The sequence below is a fragment of the Lontra canadensis genome, unplaced genomic scaffold, assembly GCF_010015895.1.
Source record: "Lontra canadensis isolate GAN:19392208 unplaced genomic scaffold, GSC_riverotter_1.0 scaffold10, whole genome shotgun sequence".
NCBI classification, from domain to species: domain Eukaryota; kingdom Metazoa; phylum Chordata; class Mammalia; order Carnivora; family Mustelidae; genus Lontra; species Lontra canadensis.
In genome coordinates this window covers 7,280,158-7,297,840 of record NW_022631004.1, presented here as the reverse complement: position 1 = coordinate 7,297,840, position 17,683 = coordinate 7,280,158, and the positions used below count along the sequence as shown (strand labels likewise).

Here is a 17,683-nt window from a genome sequence, read left to right as displayed (position 1 = left end):
CCCAGAATCAAGTCCTGCATCGGGCTACCTGCTTAACGGGGAGTCTGCTTCTCCCTCTGACCCTCTCTCTCCCTTCTCATGCTCTCTCTGTCTCATTCTCTCTCTCTCAAATAAATACATAAAATCTTTAAAAAATATATGCATTGGGGCGCTCAGCGGGGAGTCTGCTTCTCCCTCTGACCCTAAACTTCCTGTGCTTATGCTCTTTCTCTTTCTTTCTCAAATAAACAAATAAGATCCTAAAAAAAAAGGGGGGGGGATAGTATAGTGTGGCACACACAAAGCCATCTTAAGATCACCTTCCCTCACCTGTCTCCCAAAGACCCATTTGTCACAATAGCTGCTGCTCCCCAAAATTTCCCACCTCCTTTGGAGATGCTTACTACTGAAATTTCATCCTGTGCTGACTCTTTTATCTCTTTGCAGACCCAGTACCTCACACTCCTTCTCATCTTCCAAATCTATGCCATTCAGCAAATATTTATTGAGCCAGCCACAAAGCTTTTTGCTGGAGATGCAACAACCAAAAAAGAGTCACTGTCCTCAAGGAACAATCAGACTGGTAAATGGCTCTAATGCACGGTGATATGGAAGAAGAAACAAGGAAGCATGTCATGCTGGGGGCACACACCTCATGGCATATTTCCTAGTTTAGTTTTATCTAACAGTGTTTAAAGATGGATATTTATCTGAGATATGTAATTCAAATATTTCTGTTATAATTCATCAAAAGAAAAAATGAAAAATTGGATTAGGATTAAATGTGCAAATATACATGTAATTAAGTAATCTTTATAGCTATAAAATATTATTTTTAAATGCAATTTAAAATTGATTTTTATAGAGTCAAGATGGCAGAGAAGCAGCAGGCTGAGACTACTTCAGGTAGCGGGAGATCAGCTAGATAGCTTATCTAAAGATTGCAAACACCTACAAATCCAACGGGAGATCGAAGAGAAGAAGAACAGCAATTCTAGAAACAGAAAATCAACCACTTTCTGAAAGGTAGGACTGGCGGAGAAGTGAATCCAAAGCAACGGTAAGATAGACCGCAGGGAGAGGGGCCGGCTCCCGGCAAGCGGCAGAACTACGGAGCACAAAATCAGGACTTTTAAAAGTCTGTTCCGCTGAGCGACATTGCTCCAGAGGCTTAACCGGGGTGAAGCGCAGGCGGGGTCAGCGTGGCCTCAGGTCCCGCAGGGTCACAGAAGGATCGTGGGTGTCTGAGTGTCGCAGAGCTTACAGGTATTAGAATGGGGAAGCCGGCTACAGAGACGGAGCCGAGGAGTGAGCTCTAAGCTCGGGTTTACCTTGAACCGGTCGCAGGCTCGGTCAGCTGGAAGCACGGCCGGGGGCCAGGGTGACGGGAGCAATTGGGCACTGTTCTCTGAGGGCGCACTGAGGAGTGGGGCCCCAGACTCTCTGCTCCTCCGGGCCGGAGACTGGGAGGCCGCCATCTTCATTCCCGTCCTCCGGAACTCTACGGAAAGCGCTCAGGGAACAAAAGCTCCTGAAAGCAAACCCGAGCGGATTACTCAGCCCGGCCGCTGATAAGGGCGCTGCAACTCCGCCTGGGGCAAAGACACTTGAGAATCACTACAACAGGCCCCTCCCCCAGAAGATCAACAAGAAATCCAGCCAGGACCAAGTTCACCTACAAAGGAGTGCAGTTTCAATATCAAGGAGAGCAGCGGAATTCCAGAGGAAGAAAAAGCAAAGCACGGAACTCATGGCTTTCTCCCCATGATTCTTCAGCCTTGCAGTTAATTTAATTTTTTTTCTTTTTCAATTTTTTTTCTCTTCTTCTGCTAAATTTTTTTAACTTTTACCCTTTTCTATTTTAACATTTTTTAACTAGTTTATCTAATATATATATTTTTTTCCGTTTTATATTTTTTCATTATGGGTTTTCTTTTTTTATTTGTTTCTCTTTTCTTTTTTTTTTTTTTTCTTTCTGAACCTCTTTTTTTCCCCCCCCCCCCCCCTCATGATTTGGGATTTCTTCTGATTTGGCTAAAGCATATTTTCCTGGGGTTGTTGCCACCCTTTTAGTATTTTACTTGTTCCTTCATATACTCTTATCTGGACAAAATGACAAGGCGGAAAAAATCACCACAAAAAAAAGAACAAGAGGCAGTACCAAAGGCTAGGGACCTAATCAATACAGACATTGGTAATATGTCAGATCTAGAGTTCAGAATGACGATTCTCAAGGGTCTAGCCGGGCTCGAAAAAGGCATGGAAGATATTAGAGAAACCCTCTCGGGAGATATAAAAGCCCTTTCTGGAGAAATAAAAGAACTAAAATCTAATCAAGTTGAAATCAAAAAAGCTATTAATGAGGTCCAATCTAAAATGGAGGCTCTCACTGCTAGGATAAATGAGGCAGAAGAAAGAATTAGTGATATAGAAGACCAAATGACAGAGAATAAAGAAGCTGAGCAAAAGAGGGACAAACAGCTACTGGACCACGAGGGGAGATGTCGAGAGATAAGTGACACCATAAGACGAAACAACATTAGAATAATTGGGATTCCAGAAGAAGAAGAAAGAGAGAGGGGAGCAGAAGGTATATTGGAGAGAATTATTGGAGAGAATTTCCCCAATATGGCAAAGGGAACAAGCATCAAAATCCAGGAGGTTCAGAGAACCCCCCTCAAAATCAATAAGAATAGGTCCACACCCCGTCACCTAATAGTCAAATTTACAAGTCTTAGTGACAAAGAGAAAATCCTGAAAGTAGCCCGGGAAAAGAAGTCTGTAACATACAATGGTAAAAATATTAGATTGGCAGCAGACTTATCCACAGAGACCTGGCAGGCCAGAAAGAGTTGGCATGATATATTCAGAGTACTAAACGAGAAAAACATGCAGCCAAGAATACTATATCCAACTAGGCTATCATTGAAAATAGAAGGAGAGATTAAAAGCTTCCAGGACAAACAAAAACTGAAAGAATTTGCAAACACCAAACCGGTTCTACAGGAAATATTGAAAGGGGTCCTCTAAGCAAAGAGAGACCCTAAAACTAGTAGATCAGAAAGGAACAGAAACAATATACAGTAACAGTCACCTTACAGGCAATACAATGGCACTAAATTCATATCTCTCAATAGTTACCCTGAATGTTAATGGGCTAAAGGCCCCAATCAAAAGACACAGGGTATCAGAATGGATAAAAAGACAAAACCCATCTATATGTTGCGTACAAAAAACTCATTTTAAACCCGAAGACACCTCCAGATTTAAAGTGAGGGGGTGGAAAAGAATTTACCATGCTAATGGACATCAGAAGAAAGCAGGAGTGGCAATCCTTATATCAGATCAATTAGATCTTAAGCCAAAGACTATAATAAGAGATGAGGAAGGACACTATATCCATACTCAAAGGATCTGTCCAACAAGAAGATCTAACAATTGTAAATATCTATGCCCCTAACGTGGGAGCAGCCAACTACATAAACCAATTAATAACAAAATCAAAGAAACACATCAACAATAATACAATAATAGTAGGGGACTTTAACACTCCCCTCACTGAAATGGACAGATCATCCAAGCAAAAGATCAACAAGGAAATAAAGGCCTTAAATGACACACTGGACCAGATGGACATCACAGATATATTCAGAACATTTCATCCCAAAGCAACAGAATACACATTCTTCTCTAGTGCCCATGGAACATTCTCCAGAATAGATCACATGCTCGGTCCTAAATCAGGTCTCAACAAGTATCAAAAGATTGGGATCATTCCCTGCATATTTTCAGACCACAATGCTCTGAAGGTAGAACTCAATCACAAGAGGAAATTTGGAAAGAACCCAAATACATGGAGACTAAACAGCATCCTTCTAAAGAATGAATGGGTCAACCAGGAAATTAAAGAAGAATTGAAAAAATTCATGGAAACAAATGAAAATGAAAACACAACGGTTCAAAATCTGTGGGACACAACAAAGGCAGTCCTGAGAGGAAAATATATAGCGGTACAAGCCTTTCTCAAGAAACAAGAAAGGTCTCAGGTACACAACCTAACCCTACACGTAAAGGAGCTGGAGAAAGAACAAGAAAGCAAGCCTAAACACAGCACGAGAAGAGAAATCATAAAGATCAGAGCAGAAATCAATGAAATAGAAACCAAAAAAACAATAGAACAAATCAACGAAACTATGAGCTGGTTCTTTGAAAGAATTAATAAGATTGATAAACGCCTGGCCAGACTTATCAAAAAGAAAAGAGAAAGGACCCAAATCAATAAAATCATGAATGAAAGAGGAGAGATCACAACTAACACCAAAGAAATACAGACAATTATAAGAACATACTATGAGCAACTCTATGCCAACAAATTTGACAATGTGGAAGAAATGGATGCATTCCTAGAGACATATAAACTACCACAACTGAACCAGGAAGAAATAGAAAGCCTGAACAGACCCATAACCAGTAAGGAGATTGAAACAGTCATCAAAAATCTCCAAACAAACAAAAGCCCAGGGCCAGACAGCCTCCCTGGGGAATTCTACCAAACACTTAAGGAAGAACTCATTGCTATTCTCCTGAAACTGTTCCAAAAAATAGAAATGGAAGGAAAACTTCCAAACTCATTTTATGAGGCCAGCATCACCTTGATCCCAAAACCAGACAATGATCCCATCAAAAAAGAGAACTACAGACCAATATCCTTGATGAACACAGATGCAAAAGTTCTCACCAAAATACTAGCCAATAGGATTCAACAGTACATTAAAAGGATTATTCACCACGACCAAGTGGGATTTATTCCAGGGCTGCAAGGTTGGTTCAACATCCGCAAATCAATCAATGTGATACAACACATTAATAAAAGAAAGAACAAGAACCATATGATACTCTCCATAGATGCTGAAAAAGCATTTGACAAAATACAACATCCCTTCCTATAATCAAAACTCTTCAAAGTGTAGGGATAAAGGGCACATACCTCAATATTATCAAAGCCATCTATGAAAAACCCATCGCAAATATCATTCTCAATGGAGAAAAACTGAAAGCATTTCCGCTAAGGTCAGGAACACGGCAGGGATGTCCGTTATCACCACTGCGATTCAACATAGTACTAGAAGTCCTAGCCTCAGCAATCAGACAACAAAAAGTAATTAAAGGCATCCAAATCGGCAAAGAAGAAGTCTAACTATCACTCTTCGTAGATGATATGATACTATATGTGGAAAACCCAAAAGACTCCACTCCCAAACTGCTAGAACTTGTACAGGAATTCAGTAAAGTGTCAGGATATAAAATCAATGCACAGAAATCAGTTGCATTTCTCTACACCAACAACAAGACAGAAGAAAGAGAAATTAAGGAGTCAATCCCATTTACAATTGCACCCAAAACTATAAGATACCTAGGAATAAACCTAACCAAAGAGGCAAAGAATCTATACTCAGAAAACTATAAAGTACTCATGAAAGAAATTGAGGAAGACACAAAGAAATGGAAAAATGTTCCATGCTCCTGGATTGGAAGAATAAATATTGTGAAAATGTCTATGCTACCTAAAGCAATCTACACATTTAATGCAATTCCTATCAAAGTACCATCCATTTTTTTCAAAGAAATGGAACAAATAATCCTAAAATTTATATGGAACCAGAAAAGACCGCGAATAGCCAAAGGAATATTGAAAAAGAAAGCCAAAGTTGGTGGCATCACAATTCCAGACTTCAAGCTCTACTACAAAGCTGTCGTCATCAAGACAGCATGGTACTGGCACAAAAACAGACACATAGATCAATGGAACAGAATAGAGAGCCCAGAAATAGACCCTCAACTCTATGGTCAACTAATCTTCGACAAAGCAGGAAAGAATGTCCAATGGAAAAAAGACAGCCTCTTCAATAAATGGTGTTGGGAAAATTGGACAGCCACATGCAGAAAAATGAAATTGGATCATCTCCTGACACCACACATGAAAATAGACTCAAAATGGATGAAGGACCTCAATGTGAGAAAGGAATCCATCAACATCCTTGAGGAGAACACAGGCAGCAACCTCTTCGACCTCAACCACAGCAACATCTTCCTAGGAACATCGCCAAAGGCAAGGGAAGCAAGGGCAAAAAGGAACTATTGGGATTTTATCAAGATCAAAAGCTTTTGCACAGCAAAGGAAACAGTTAACAAAACCAAAAGACAACTGACAGAATGGGTGAAGATATTTGCAAACGACATATCAGATAAAGGGCTACTGTCCAGAATGTATAAAGAACTTAGCAAACTCAACACCCAAAGAACAAATAATCCAATCAAGAAATGGGCAGAAGACATGAACAGACATTTCTGCAAAGAAGACATCCAGATGGCCAACAGACACATGAAAAAGTGCTCCATATCACTCGGCATCAGGGAAATACAAATCAAAACCACAATGAGATACCACCTCACACCAGTCAGAATGGCTAAAATTAACAAGTCCGGAAATGACAGATGCTGGCGAGGATGCGGAGAAAGGGGAACCCTCCTACACTGTTGGTGGGAATGCAAGCTCGTGCAACCACTCTGGAAAACAGCATGGAGGTTCCTCAAAATGTTGAAAATAGAACTACCCTATGACCCAGCAATTGCACTGCTGGGTATTTACCCTAAAGATACAAACGTAGTAATCCGAAGGGGCACATGCACCCGAATGTTTATAGCAGCAATGTCTACAATAGCCAAAGTATGGAAAGAACCTAGATGTCCATCAACAGACGAATGGATAAAGAAGATGTGGTATATATACACAATGGAATACTATGCAGCCATCAAAAGAAATGAAATCTTGCCATTTGCGACGACGTGGATGGAACTAGAGGGTATCATGCTTAGCGAAATAAGTCAATCGGAGAAAGACAACTATCATATAATCTCCCTGATATGAGGGAGAGGAGATGCAACATGGAGGTTAGGGGGGTAGGAGAAGAGTAAATGAAGCAAGATGGGATTGGGAGGGAGATAAACCATAAGTGACTCTTAATCTCACAAAACAAACTGAGGGTTGCTGGGGGGAGGGGGGTTGGGAGAGGGGGGGTGGGTTTTTTATGGACATTGGGGAGAGTATGTGCTATGGTGAGTGCAGTGAAGTGTGTAAACCTGGCGATTCACAGACCTGTACCCCTGGGGAAAAAAATATATATTTATAAAAAATAAAATTTAAAAAAATTGATTTTTATAGCTAGTAAGGATTTCATTTTTCTCTTCTATTCAGAGACTACTAGGGTTCATGCAACCATTTGGAACAATCATTGTCGTATACAAAAACAGTTATTAGTTTCCTGGAAAATAAGTTAGATTAAAAGCATTAACCTCATTTATTTTCTCATAATGTTGGGCAATGAGAGTTTTTGCTTCTTGAAAAAAATCTTGCTTGATCTCGAATACAGGACCTAAAACAAAAACACAAATGTTTTATTTTTTTAATGTAACTAATGTACTTTCTTAATCACAAATGGCAAAACTGTGAGATTAAAATTTGGGCAGTGATGATTCTTGCAGAACATTATAAATGGTTAAGTGTTCCAAGTGGAAATTAACAGTGGATGCAAAAGATGTAATGCTCTTTCAATGTAACAGTTTACTTTAATGGTGATAGTGAAGGGTAGATTATCCTAATTAAAGTCTAAGGGAACTAATTAAAGTACACAAAATTCAAATCCCCTTCAGCTTTTAAAGCTTTAAAAGTTTTTTTAAAGCTTTTAAAGTTCTTTAAATATTACTGTACAGAAGACAAAACATGACTTGGGCAAAAAAGTATTAACCAATCTAAGTGTGTTCTCTATACCTGATGACTAACTCATATGGCTGTACATTCCTTTACAAATATTTACCTTACAACTAGTTAAAATTATAATTGCAAAATAGACTCAATAGGTTTATTAGGTAGGAATAGCATTGAAATAAAAAATACACAGCTATAAATGGGTAACATTATAATAATTCTTAGTTATATTTTCTTAAGATTCTTACTCTTTTTATTTAGAGTAATATATAGAATTCTATAGCATAGACTATATCATTCTTGGTCTTGTCTAAGTTTTTCTCCTAATATATTTCCTTCATTAGTAGCTGATTCTGACATTTATAAGTGTTTCTTGGCTTCCTCTCCTTAACCCTAATTCAGTAAAATTTAAATATATTACCAAATTATTGATTCTAATTGGCTTTTCAATACAGCCAGTGTGCTCCCATTCCTATAACTATACCTTCTTTAGTATTCTTAAGATCTCTCTTCTTCTCCCCCTCATATTTTAAGCAATTAAAAAATTCATCTTGGGCACCTGGGTGGTTCAGTCAGTTAAGCGTCTGCCTTCGGCTCAGGTCTTCGATCTCAGGGTCCTAGGATCAGGTTTGGAGTTGGGCTCAGCAGGGAGTCTGCTCATTCCTCTCCCTAGGCCCCTCTCTCCCCCTGCTCATGCTTTCTCTCTCTCCCTCCCTCTCTCTCTCTCACTTTCAAGTAAATAAATAAAATCTAAAAATTAATTAATTAATATTTCATCTTCATGTAAATCAAAATCATGATGAGATACTGTCTTAGTCCATTTGGGCTACCATAGCAAAACACCACAGGCTGGGTGAATTACAAACAACAGTCATTTATTGCTCACAATTCTGAGGCACGAGGTATAAGATCAAGGTGCCATCATGGTCAGTTGAGGGTCCTCTTCCAGGTCCCAGACATCTAGTTGTATCCTCACAAGGTAAAGGGACTAGGAAGCTCTCTGGAGCCCCTTTTATAAGAGCCCTAATCCCCTAAGTGAGTGATCCATTCTCATGACCTAATCACCTCCCAAAGGCCCTACCTCCTAATACCATCACCTTTGGAGTTGGAATTTCAACATTCCAATTTTGGGGAGACCAGAACATTCAGATCATGACAGATACCACCACATACCCACCAGAATGGCTAACATTAAAAAGACTGATAACAGCCCAAATTGGGGATGCTGTGGAGGTACTGGAACAGTCACGTGTCATTGGTAGAAATGCAAGATAAGATAATCAGCTTGGAAACATTATAGCAATTTCTTATAAAACTTAATATACACCTAACCTGGGACCTAGCAATCCCACTCCTAGGTATTTATCAAAGAGAATGAAACGTATTTTTGCAAAAGCATTGTACAAGAATGCTCATAGAAGCTTTATCCATAATAGCTCTAAACGCGAAACAGCTCAGATGTATATCAACAAGAGAACAGTAAACATACTGTGGTAGATTCACAAATGAAATACTGCTCAGCAATAAAAAAGAAGCAAGCTACTGTCATACACAACATGGATGAATTTCAAAATCATTATGCAAAGCAAGCATCCTTACACACACACACACACACACACACACACACACACACAGAATATTTTATAGTTCCACTTAATATGAAGTTCTGGTGCAAACACAGCTAATATACAGGAGATAGAAAGGAACGGTGATTTTTCTGGTCAGGGATGGCATGGACTGAGAAGGGACAGGAAAGAAATTTCTGGGGTAACAGTAATGTTCTATATTTTGATGCACAGTGGATCAATCACACAGGCATATGTAATTATTATAACTCAGTGAATATATACTAAAGATTTTGGCATTTTATCATACATTTTATATCAATAGAAGGAAAAATATAAACAAATAATGAGTTCTGAGTAATAATATGCATGTTGATGGAAGGATATGAAATAAACAAATACAGAAAATATTCATGGTAAAAACTGGGTGGTAGGTCTATGGGTGTTAATTTAAAATTCTTTCAAGCTTGCTATACGTTTGAAATTTTCAAAACAAAATATTGGGGACAAGTTTTCCCTCATTCATTCACAAAATTTCCCCTGGCTTTTCTCCACATAAACTCAGGGGCCACAGGCAGCTGTTAGTTTGGGGGCAATGTCATCCTGAGGACGGAAGCCTGGGGGAGACCCTCCCAATAAAGGAGGGAGACAACTGGACTCTTTTGCCAACCTCCCCCCCAAAAATGCTGGGTTAGGAGAAAAAGCATCTCCTAAGGTGTCTCATCGCTAGGCAGTGGAATTGCTGCTCTGCAATCATTCTAGAAAGAACAACATCTTTTCTTGTTCCTAGCTTCTTCCCTCCTTCCACTCTCACATATGGAAAGTATGTAAGTCATCGACAAGCTCAAATCTCCCTGTCCGCCCACATTTGCCTCTGTAACTCCCCACATTAAGAGATATCTACATATTTCTAAGGATATAGATTGGTGGATTTTTTTTCCTCTATTAAAAGTTCTTGTCAAGACTTCAAGCACGTGCTTCAAGAAGTATACATGCTCCTTGTACAGATTTGAGCACAAAGTCACACGTCAATCATAAAATGGTTCATATAAATGTCACCACTCAAAGCCATATGATACACAGTCCTCACATGGAAGAGACAGGTGTTCAGGAATGAAAACTGTCTTGTCAACTTTCAACTAAAATCTAAATCTACTTTGAGGGGACTCTAACCAGACCATGTGCTCCCCAGAAGAAAAGCAGTAACATATTCCAGGCTGTGATTCTACGTCTTCTCTGTTTCTTCCTCTCGTGACATCTTTCCTCCTTTAATTCCCTTCTTCTGACTACCTCCCTTATAATTACTTATAATTATAGTATTGCTATGAGTCATACACATGACAAACAATATCACTTATTCATATATGAAATGATGAAGTCACTAGTTTGGGGTGAAAATGTAGCTTTATAAAAACTATCATGTCTTCATTCCAAATGAAGATCTAATCTTCATTTATAGGCAAAGCTTTTGTACACAGAGGGCCCTCCTGAAGCCAGCGATGCTGGAAGCCCTCCCAGGAGCTGGTCCTGAGTTACTTCCTGCTTTTTTTCTACGTATCTGCTGTTATTCCTGATGCCATGTACTACTCCTTGTGAGTACTGGAGGCTCTTCTGAGGTTTGCCTGGTCACTCTAGTGAAATATTTGCCTTTCATTGCCACTTCCTGCTATGGAATGAAGACAGGTATTCCACCAAAATTCATATGTTGAAACCTAATGCCCATGCCGGTATGATGGTATTAGGAGGAGGGTTATGAGGGTGGAGTCCTCACGACTGAGATTAGAGCTCTTTGAAGGAGCCTCCAGAGAGCTAGGTAGTCCCTTCCATCCTGTGAGCCTTCAGTGAGAAGACATCCGTCAGTGCGGAAGCAGGTCTCACCAGACACCAAATCACTGGCACCATTATCTTGCACTTCACAGTCTCCAGAACTAGAAGAAACAAATTCCTGGGGCTTATAAACCACTCAGATTATGACATTTTGTTGCAGCAGCCCAAACAGACCACAACACTTTCATCTCAAGCTGTCAATCCTGTAATGTAATGTAATGTTCTGATAAAGCTGTTCTGATTCTTTCCCTTCTTAATTGGCCTTAGACAGAGGAGTTAAATTCCCAAGGCAGCATCTTACTTCTCTCTGGGCTCTTTGATGTCCAGTGTGTCTGATTTCCCCCATCACCAAGAGCCACCTGTCATCTGGGAACTGTGGAGGAGCCAGTACACTCTGGCAATGTTAATGGCCCTCTTGGAGCCAGTAAGTAGATTGACTCATCAGGGACTGCCAGACTGAACCCACACAGTCAGGCTGTGAAGTTCTTGAACAGGACAAGGCCTGGGACTGTTCTTAAAGGGGCAGAGAAAGGCAGCCACCACCCGAAGAGAGGGATTTCTCACAGATCTTAAAATGGCTCCAGCTGAACGCATGTTGACACGCTGACTCCAAGTTGGCATTTAAGCCTGAACCCTCATTGGCATTTAAGATGCTGAGGCAGCTGCTCGGACTTTCTCCAGTAACTGAAAATTAGCCTTTGAACCAAAAAATTAACTTCTCAAGGTAGCACAAGAGAATTCACATCTCAGTGCCTTAGGAAAGGCAAATGGCCGGTGCCAGTTTCTCCCAGAAAAGAAAAGAAAAAAGAAAAAAAAAAAGAAAGAAAGAAAGAAAAGGCAAAACTAGTGTGTGTTATTTTTTAATTTGAATTGATACATTTCAACAAAGCAGTCTAAAATTATGAGACATTAACTTTGATGTTAAGAATCCATCTAATTAATATTCTTTGAAGTTTCTGTGGCTTTGTTCATCATATGTTAACTATACAAGCATGCAGCTTTTATACATTGAAGTACACACTGGAACTTCAATTATTAAGAGGAAGCTGTCAAGGTCTGCTCCTTCTCTTAAAAAAATCTATAATTAAGGCTTTGTTTATTTGCAAATATGAAATATTTGCATAGAAAATGACTTTTAAGAGCTCTTATTCCTGAGTCACACTATTTTGCTCTTGAATTACAATTTGCTCATGAGTCTTATTTTATTGTCTTCAGCTTTCATTTTCTCATTTGTAAAATGAGGGTGATAATAATCGGGGATCTTGAACGAGGTTGTGAGGATTCAGTTGGACTTGGTTACAAAGCACTTAGCACAGTGCCTGGCACATAAAAGTTTTTTAAAAATGTGAGCAATTATTACTGTAGTTATTGTATGATTACTATCATTGAGCTCAACTTTTCTCTAACCATGTTTATATTATTAATTTCATTAGTCAATCCTCATTTCTTCAGTAGCACAAAGATAAATTTCAACTTTCTAAACTTGTTTGAATAAATCTGGTCTTATTACAGGTCTTTTTATCTAAAACTAATTGATTTGCAAATAATAAAATGTCATTAAACTTTGGATTCTTCAAGTTACTAATCCCCCAAAGCAATAAAAAATAATTATAAACAATAACAAGTATTTTATGATAAAGTTATGAAAAGACTGAAATACTTATACTACTTACATAAAACATGAGCACAAATAATAACATTTCCATGGGGAAAGATAATGAATTTCTAATGCCAAATGATTTCACTAGGCTAAATTGTTTTCTTATTTATTTTATATATTTTTTAAAGATTTTTATTGATTTATTTGACAGAGAGAGAGAGACAGCAAGAGAGAGAAAGAGAGAACACAAGCAGGGGTGTGGGAGAAGGAGAAGCAAGCTTCCCATTGAGCAGGTAGCCTGATGCAGGGCTCAATCCCAAGACCCTGGGATCATGACCTGTGCCAAAGGCAGATGCTTAACTACCTAGCCACCCAGGCACCACTATTTTATATTAAAAAAAAAAACTCAGTCTTTGTATATCATCAGTTTAATAGTATTATGATTGGTAGTTCATAAAACTTCAGATTTCCCTAAATCCTTTAGAGGATCTGTGTAATTGTTCTAGTAAATCTCTAAAGTGAAGATCCCAGAAGACTAATTATGGAAGCTGTAACAGGGAACAAGCCATTGGCCATCTCTTGACTGTATCATTGAGCAAATCTTTTCTCTCTAGAAAGACCGAGGGGCTTGCAAACATGTGTTTTTTTATAACCATAACTAAAATAACTGGCCTTACTAAGAGGCTTTCTAAACTTCCTACAAACTGGTTGCATTCTCCATAGACTTCACAAAAATTTACTAAGGAGATATCCTGAACAAAGATATATGGCTACATATCTAAGGACTTCCTTGCCTATATAGTCAAAGCAAGTGCCTGTATGTTTGATTTCACAGATGTTAGAAAAGCCATACCTCAAATTCAATGAGATTTAGTTTAGCATATGTTCCTTAAGCAACTACTAAGTCCCAGATGCTAAATGTGCTTAATTTGGTGCTAACCTAGTGCTAAATGTGCTGAAATACATAGGATATTAGGTATGCCCACCTTCCAGGTACTTAGAGCCTAATGCCAGGAAAAAAAAAAAAGTCAATAAATGCCATGACATTCAATATGATCCATACACTGTGACAGAGGCCAGCATAAGTCACCAACAGCCCCTACTGCCAGTTCACGAATATATGAATTCCCCTTTTAAGATATAGGACTTTGCATTGTATTATTAGAGACAAGGTTTAAAAAAGAAGTATCCCAAGAGAAATAAAACAGTGAATCAAATCCAGACTAAGGCAGTGATTTTAAAATTGTGTTTCATCAATTTCATGTGACTTCAGGGCTCTTCCTTCTTCCAGTCAGAGCAGCTCAGACCTTATCTGTTTTGTATATTTGAGCTCTTCCTAAGTTTTCATTTTGTAGGAAATATTCCTTGGCTAAAAGTAACAAACACACAGCAAATGAGTAAAAAACAAACTAACAAAGGATTGACTATTACTGTGTGTGCTGAAAGATCTCCCTCTCAAAGCAGGTTCAGAGGAAGGGCAGGGTTAGGTTAGGAGAGGGGAGATGCTTAGGGGCAAGGAGCAAGAAAGGGAAGCTGGAACAAAGATGGTTTAATTCATTCCAGGGCAAAGAATTGTGGAAACTAGGAGATGGAAAGGAAACCCTTCGAGGAAGAACCTCAAAGAAAATAGTTTATATTCAACTTCATTACATATAAGGGAGGAAAATATAATTTGTCTAATTTATTTTCAAAAAGAGTTCAAAAACTAAGTGAAACCCAAATTCCAAGTGGCACATGACTATCATCTCCTAAAACCTACATTCGACAATCATTTCTACAACACATTCTGCATTAAGACCCAACATTTCACTTCCAATGGAACAGCATTCTGTTGTCTCTTACACACTTTTCCTCACTCCCCGACTTTCTTTATTCCTTCTTTAGCAAAGTGGCTTATTGTCTTTGTAGTAATAAGTGATTAATAGGTTGCCTACCTACCTCAGGGAGATTTTACAGTGCACCTCCCCTCTAAAAAAAAAATTAAAAAATCTCTATGTTATTGTCTCTCAGAGTGGATTCAGCTGTTAAGGAGATACAGGTAAATTCCTAGCTCTCAGGATCAAGCCTTCAAATATAATTTAAGTAATTATGGGCATGACCCAAAGGCAAAATGGAACTAGAGAACATTTTTCCTTTCTGCCCTTTCCATCTAAAAATGTGCTGTATTATCCAAATAGAGAATTACAGTAATCCACATGGCGCTCTATTTGTAGCCTAGAACAGAAGCCCACGAGCCTGTATCAAGAGCCAAGAGGAAATTGATTAACCAGAAAATCTTGGTAATCCCTACCCTCTATTCAGCACTCCATGTTTCTCAATCAGGCTATGTAAGCCTAAATTTAAGATTACCTGAAGTGTTGCCAAGTCTAGATCAGCTCTAAAAGAAATACAATGCAAGGCACATATGTAATTCAAAATTTTCTAGTAGTCACATTTTTAAAAGTGAAAGAGATGAAATTAATTCTAATAACATACAGTAATTGTTATAGATTTTATTTAAACTATATCCAAATATTATCATTTCAACATTAATCAACATTAAAAATTAATGAGACGCTTTACATTCTTTTTTGTTCTGTCTTCAAAATCTCGTATGTATTTTGCACTTACATACCTCTCAATTCAGATGCTGGCCTTTAATCAAAAATTGATTAAAAATTTGATCTGTATTTAGATTTTATGAAGTACCAACTTGCAAAAATATATTCACATGTCCCAAACATGGTTAAGCATTTTCCAATGACTGAATTACCACCTTTTTGTACTGAAATTAAAATGAGTTAGAATTAAATATTCAGATTTGTGGTTTCTGGTCCCACTTCAAGCACTGAATCGCCATAGGTGGCTAGTAGACACCATATTGGACAGCACACTAAATTAAAAGTTGCTATAGATCTCTCAAAAGTTGGTTATATTTAAATGAAGGGAATGAGATGAACTTTTACAAGGTACAACAATAACTTTAGTGCTCCAAGGATTAATAACTAAAAGTTTCCTCAAAGCTGTTAGAGCCCTGCACTATGTACTGAGTTGTTTTGGAAGTGTGGTACTTACATTCTGCTTCATCAGGCATAGCCTCTGTAGCAACCATGATGGGCAATTAGGGTGACCTTCCTTTTGAAAGCTGGGCTCCAAGTCCCTAAACACAATTACAGTAAATAATGTTGATAATAAATACTTATTTTTAGCTATTTCTTTCACCCACTCATAAAAAAAAAAAATTAGATGAATTATTAACCCTTGTTATACATCACTCCTCTGCTGAAAATCTTCCATGACTTCCCCTCCAAAAGACAGTGATAATAACAGCTAGCATTGGGTGGGGCTCTGTGGTTTACCAAGTTGCTTGTATACATATTACCTTACTGGTTCAGAACAACCTGACAGGAACTATTGTCTGACTTTTGACAGATGTGGAAACTGTAGCTTAGAGATGTGAAACAGCTTGTCAACATAAGCTGCTATTTTGTGGCACAGACAGAACTCCAATCCCTGTCTTTAGACCCAGGGCCTATGCAGGCCCCTCTGATTTCTCACTATTTTCCATATAATATTCAATTAATACCTGGCATATACCTTACACATCCTTTCCTTGGGCTTATGCACTTGAGCTTAGGTTGAAGTTAGACTTCTACCCAGAATGCCCTGTTCTCACACATTTTTTTAAAATCTATGTCCTACCCATCCTTACAGCATAGGTTCAAATCTTACCTCCTTCATGATCACCCCAGCCTCTAGGAATATGTTCTTGTAAACACAGTAGTCATGTTGTCCATGTCTCTCACTTGAAACTTATATACTTCTGTGTAAGGAACCAAAAACAACAACAACAACAACAAAACAGAGTGATAGATATAAATAGAAGTCCTATGTTCCCAACTAAACTCCAAGGCCTTGAAAACCAAACTATACTTCATACCAGGGTTCCTCAACTCCTCAACCCTGGATGTCTATTAGAATTGCCTGTGTGGGAGGTGATTAAAAAGATACCAGTTTAGAGTGGGACCTAGGCATCTGCATTTTTTAAGTTTCCCAGATGGTTAGCTGGAAGAGCAAACCCCTGCCTTTTGCCTTGACCTTCATGGTTTCCAGTTCAGTGCATCCCATTCTGGCAGTGCTCAATAAAGAGCTGATCCATGTGTTTTTTGAGCTGAGCCCTTCCTCCTACATTTGAAATTATCATTACTTCCAAAGGATTATCCAAAATGCATCAAATGTTGCCCCTACAGACAAGGAATCAGTTACACCAGTAACTGAGTACTACTGTGTGCTCACATTGCTTTATAATTAGAAATAGCAATATGAAATATTTTACAGAGTCCCATGGAGCCTCTTGTTCTAAAACTCTAGATAAAAGGTGAAAGCCGTGTTAAATAATTTGGAGATTATGAGTAAATTCACAATCCATGGAGTACCTGGGTAGCTCAGTCATTAAGCATCTGCTTTTGGTTCAGGTCATGATCCCAGAGTCCTGGGATCAAGCCCCACATCGGGCTCCCCACACAGCAGGGAGCCTGTTTCTCCCTCTGACCTCCCACCCTCGTGTTCTCTCTCTCTCAAAAAATAAATAAAATATTTAAAAATAAATCCATAAACCATCATGGGTCTATGGAAGTCATGACTCTACAGCCACATATTCTTAGATAAAAGGCTCTGACACTTTTCCTCAGCATCTACCCGGAGGGGGGAACATATTAGAATTACAGTTTTTAAAATAACAAATCTGGAACATCGAAAAACAGTTAATTCTCAAACTGTCAGCATTATACCATAGCAAGAGCACAGACCACATACCTCATCTGCCTGGTTCTACAAATGAACTGGGACAAATTAAAATACTGCACCGCCCTTAGCAATTAACAATCAGAACTCCTCTTCTGGTCTGGCTTAATTACTGTCTTCTTTTCATTTAAATATAGGAAGAAAATAAAGGTGTTTTCTGCTCTG

At 38.5% G+C, this 17,683-nt stretch overlaps 1 protein-coding gene across 1 annotated transcript in view; it reads right to left on the bottom strand.

The window, feature by feature from the left end:
• IQCM (IQ motif containing M) overlaps positions 1 to 17,683 on the bottom strand; it is a 405,622-nt gene that overhangs the window by 358,892 nt on the left and 29,047 nt on the right. Inside the window, exons 2-3 of the mRNA XM_032855550.1 lie at positions 15,791 to 15,875; positions 7,333 to 7,412 (exon numbers count right to left, since the gene is read on the bottom strand). Of these exons, the coding sequence (XP_032711441.1) occupies positions 7,333 to 7,412; positions 15,791 to 15,827 (117 nt within the window). The 5' untranslated portion in view covers positions 15,828 to 15,875. The remainder of the gene's footprint in view (positions 1 to 7,332; positions 7,413 to 15,790; positions 15,876 to 17,683) is intronic.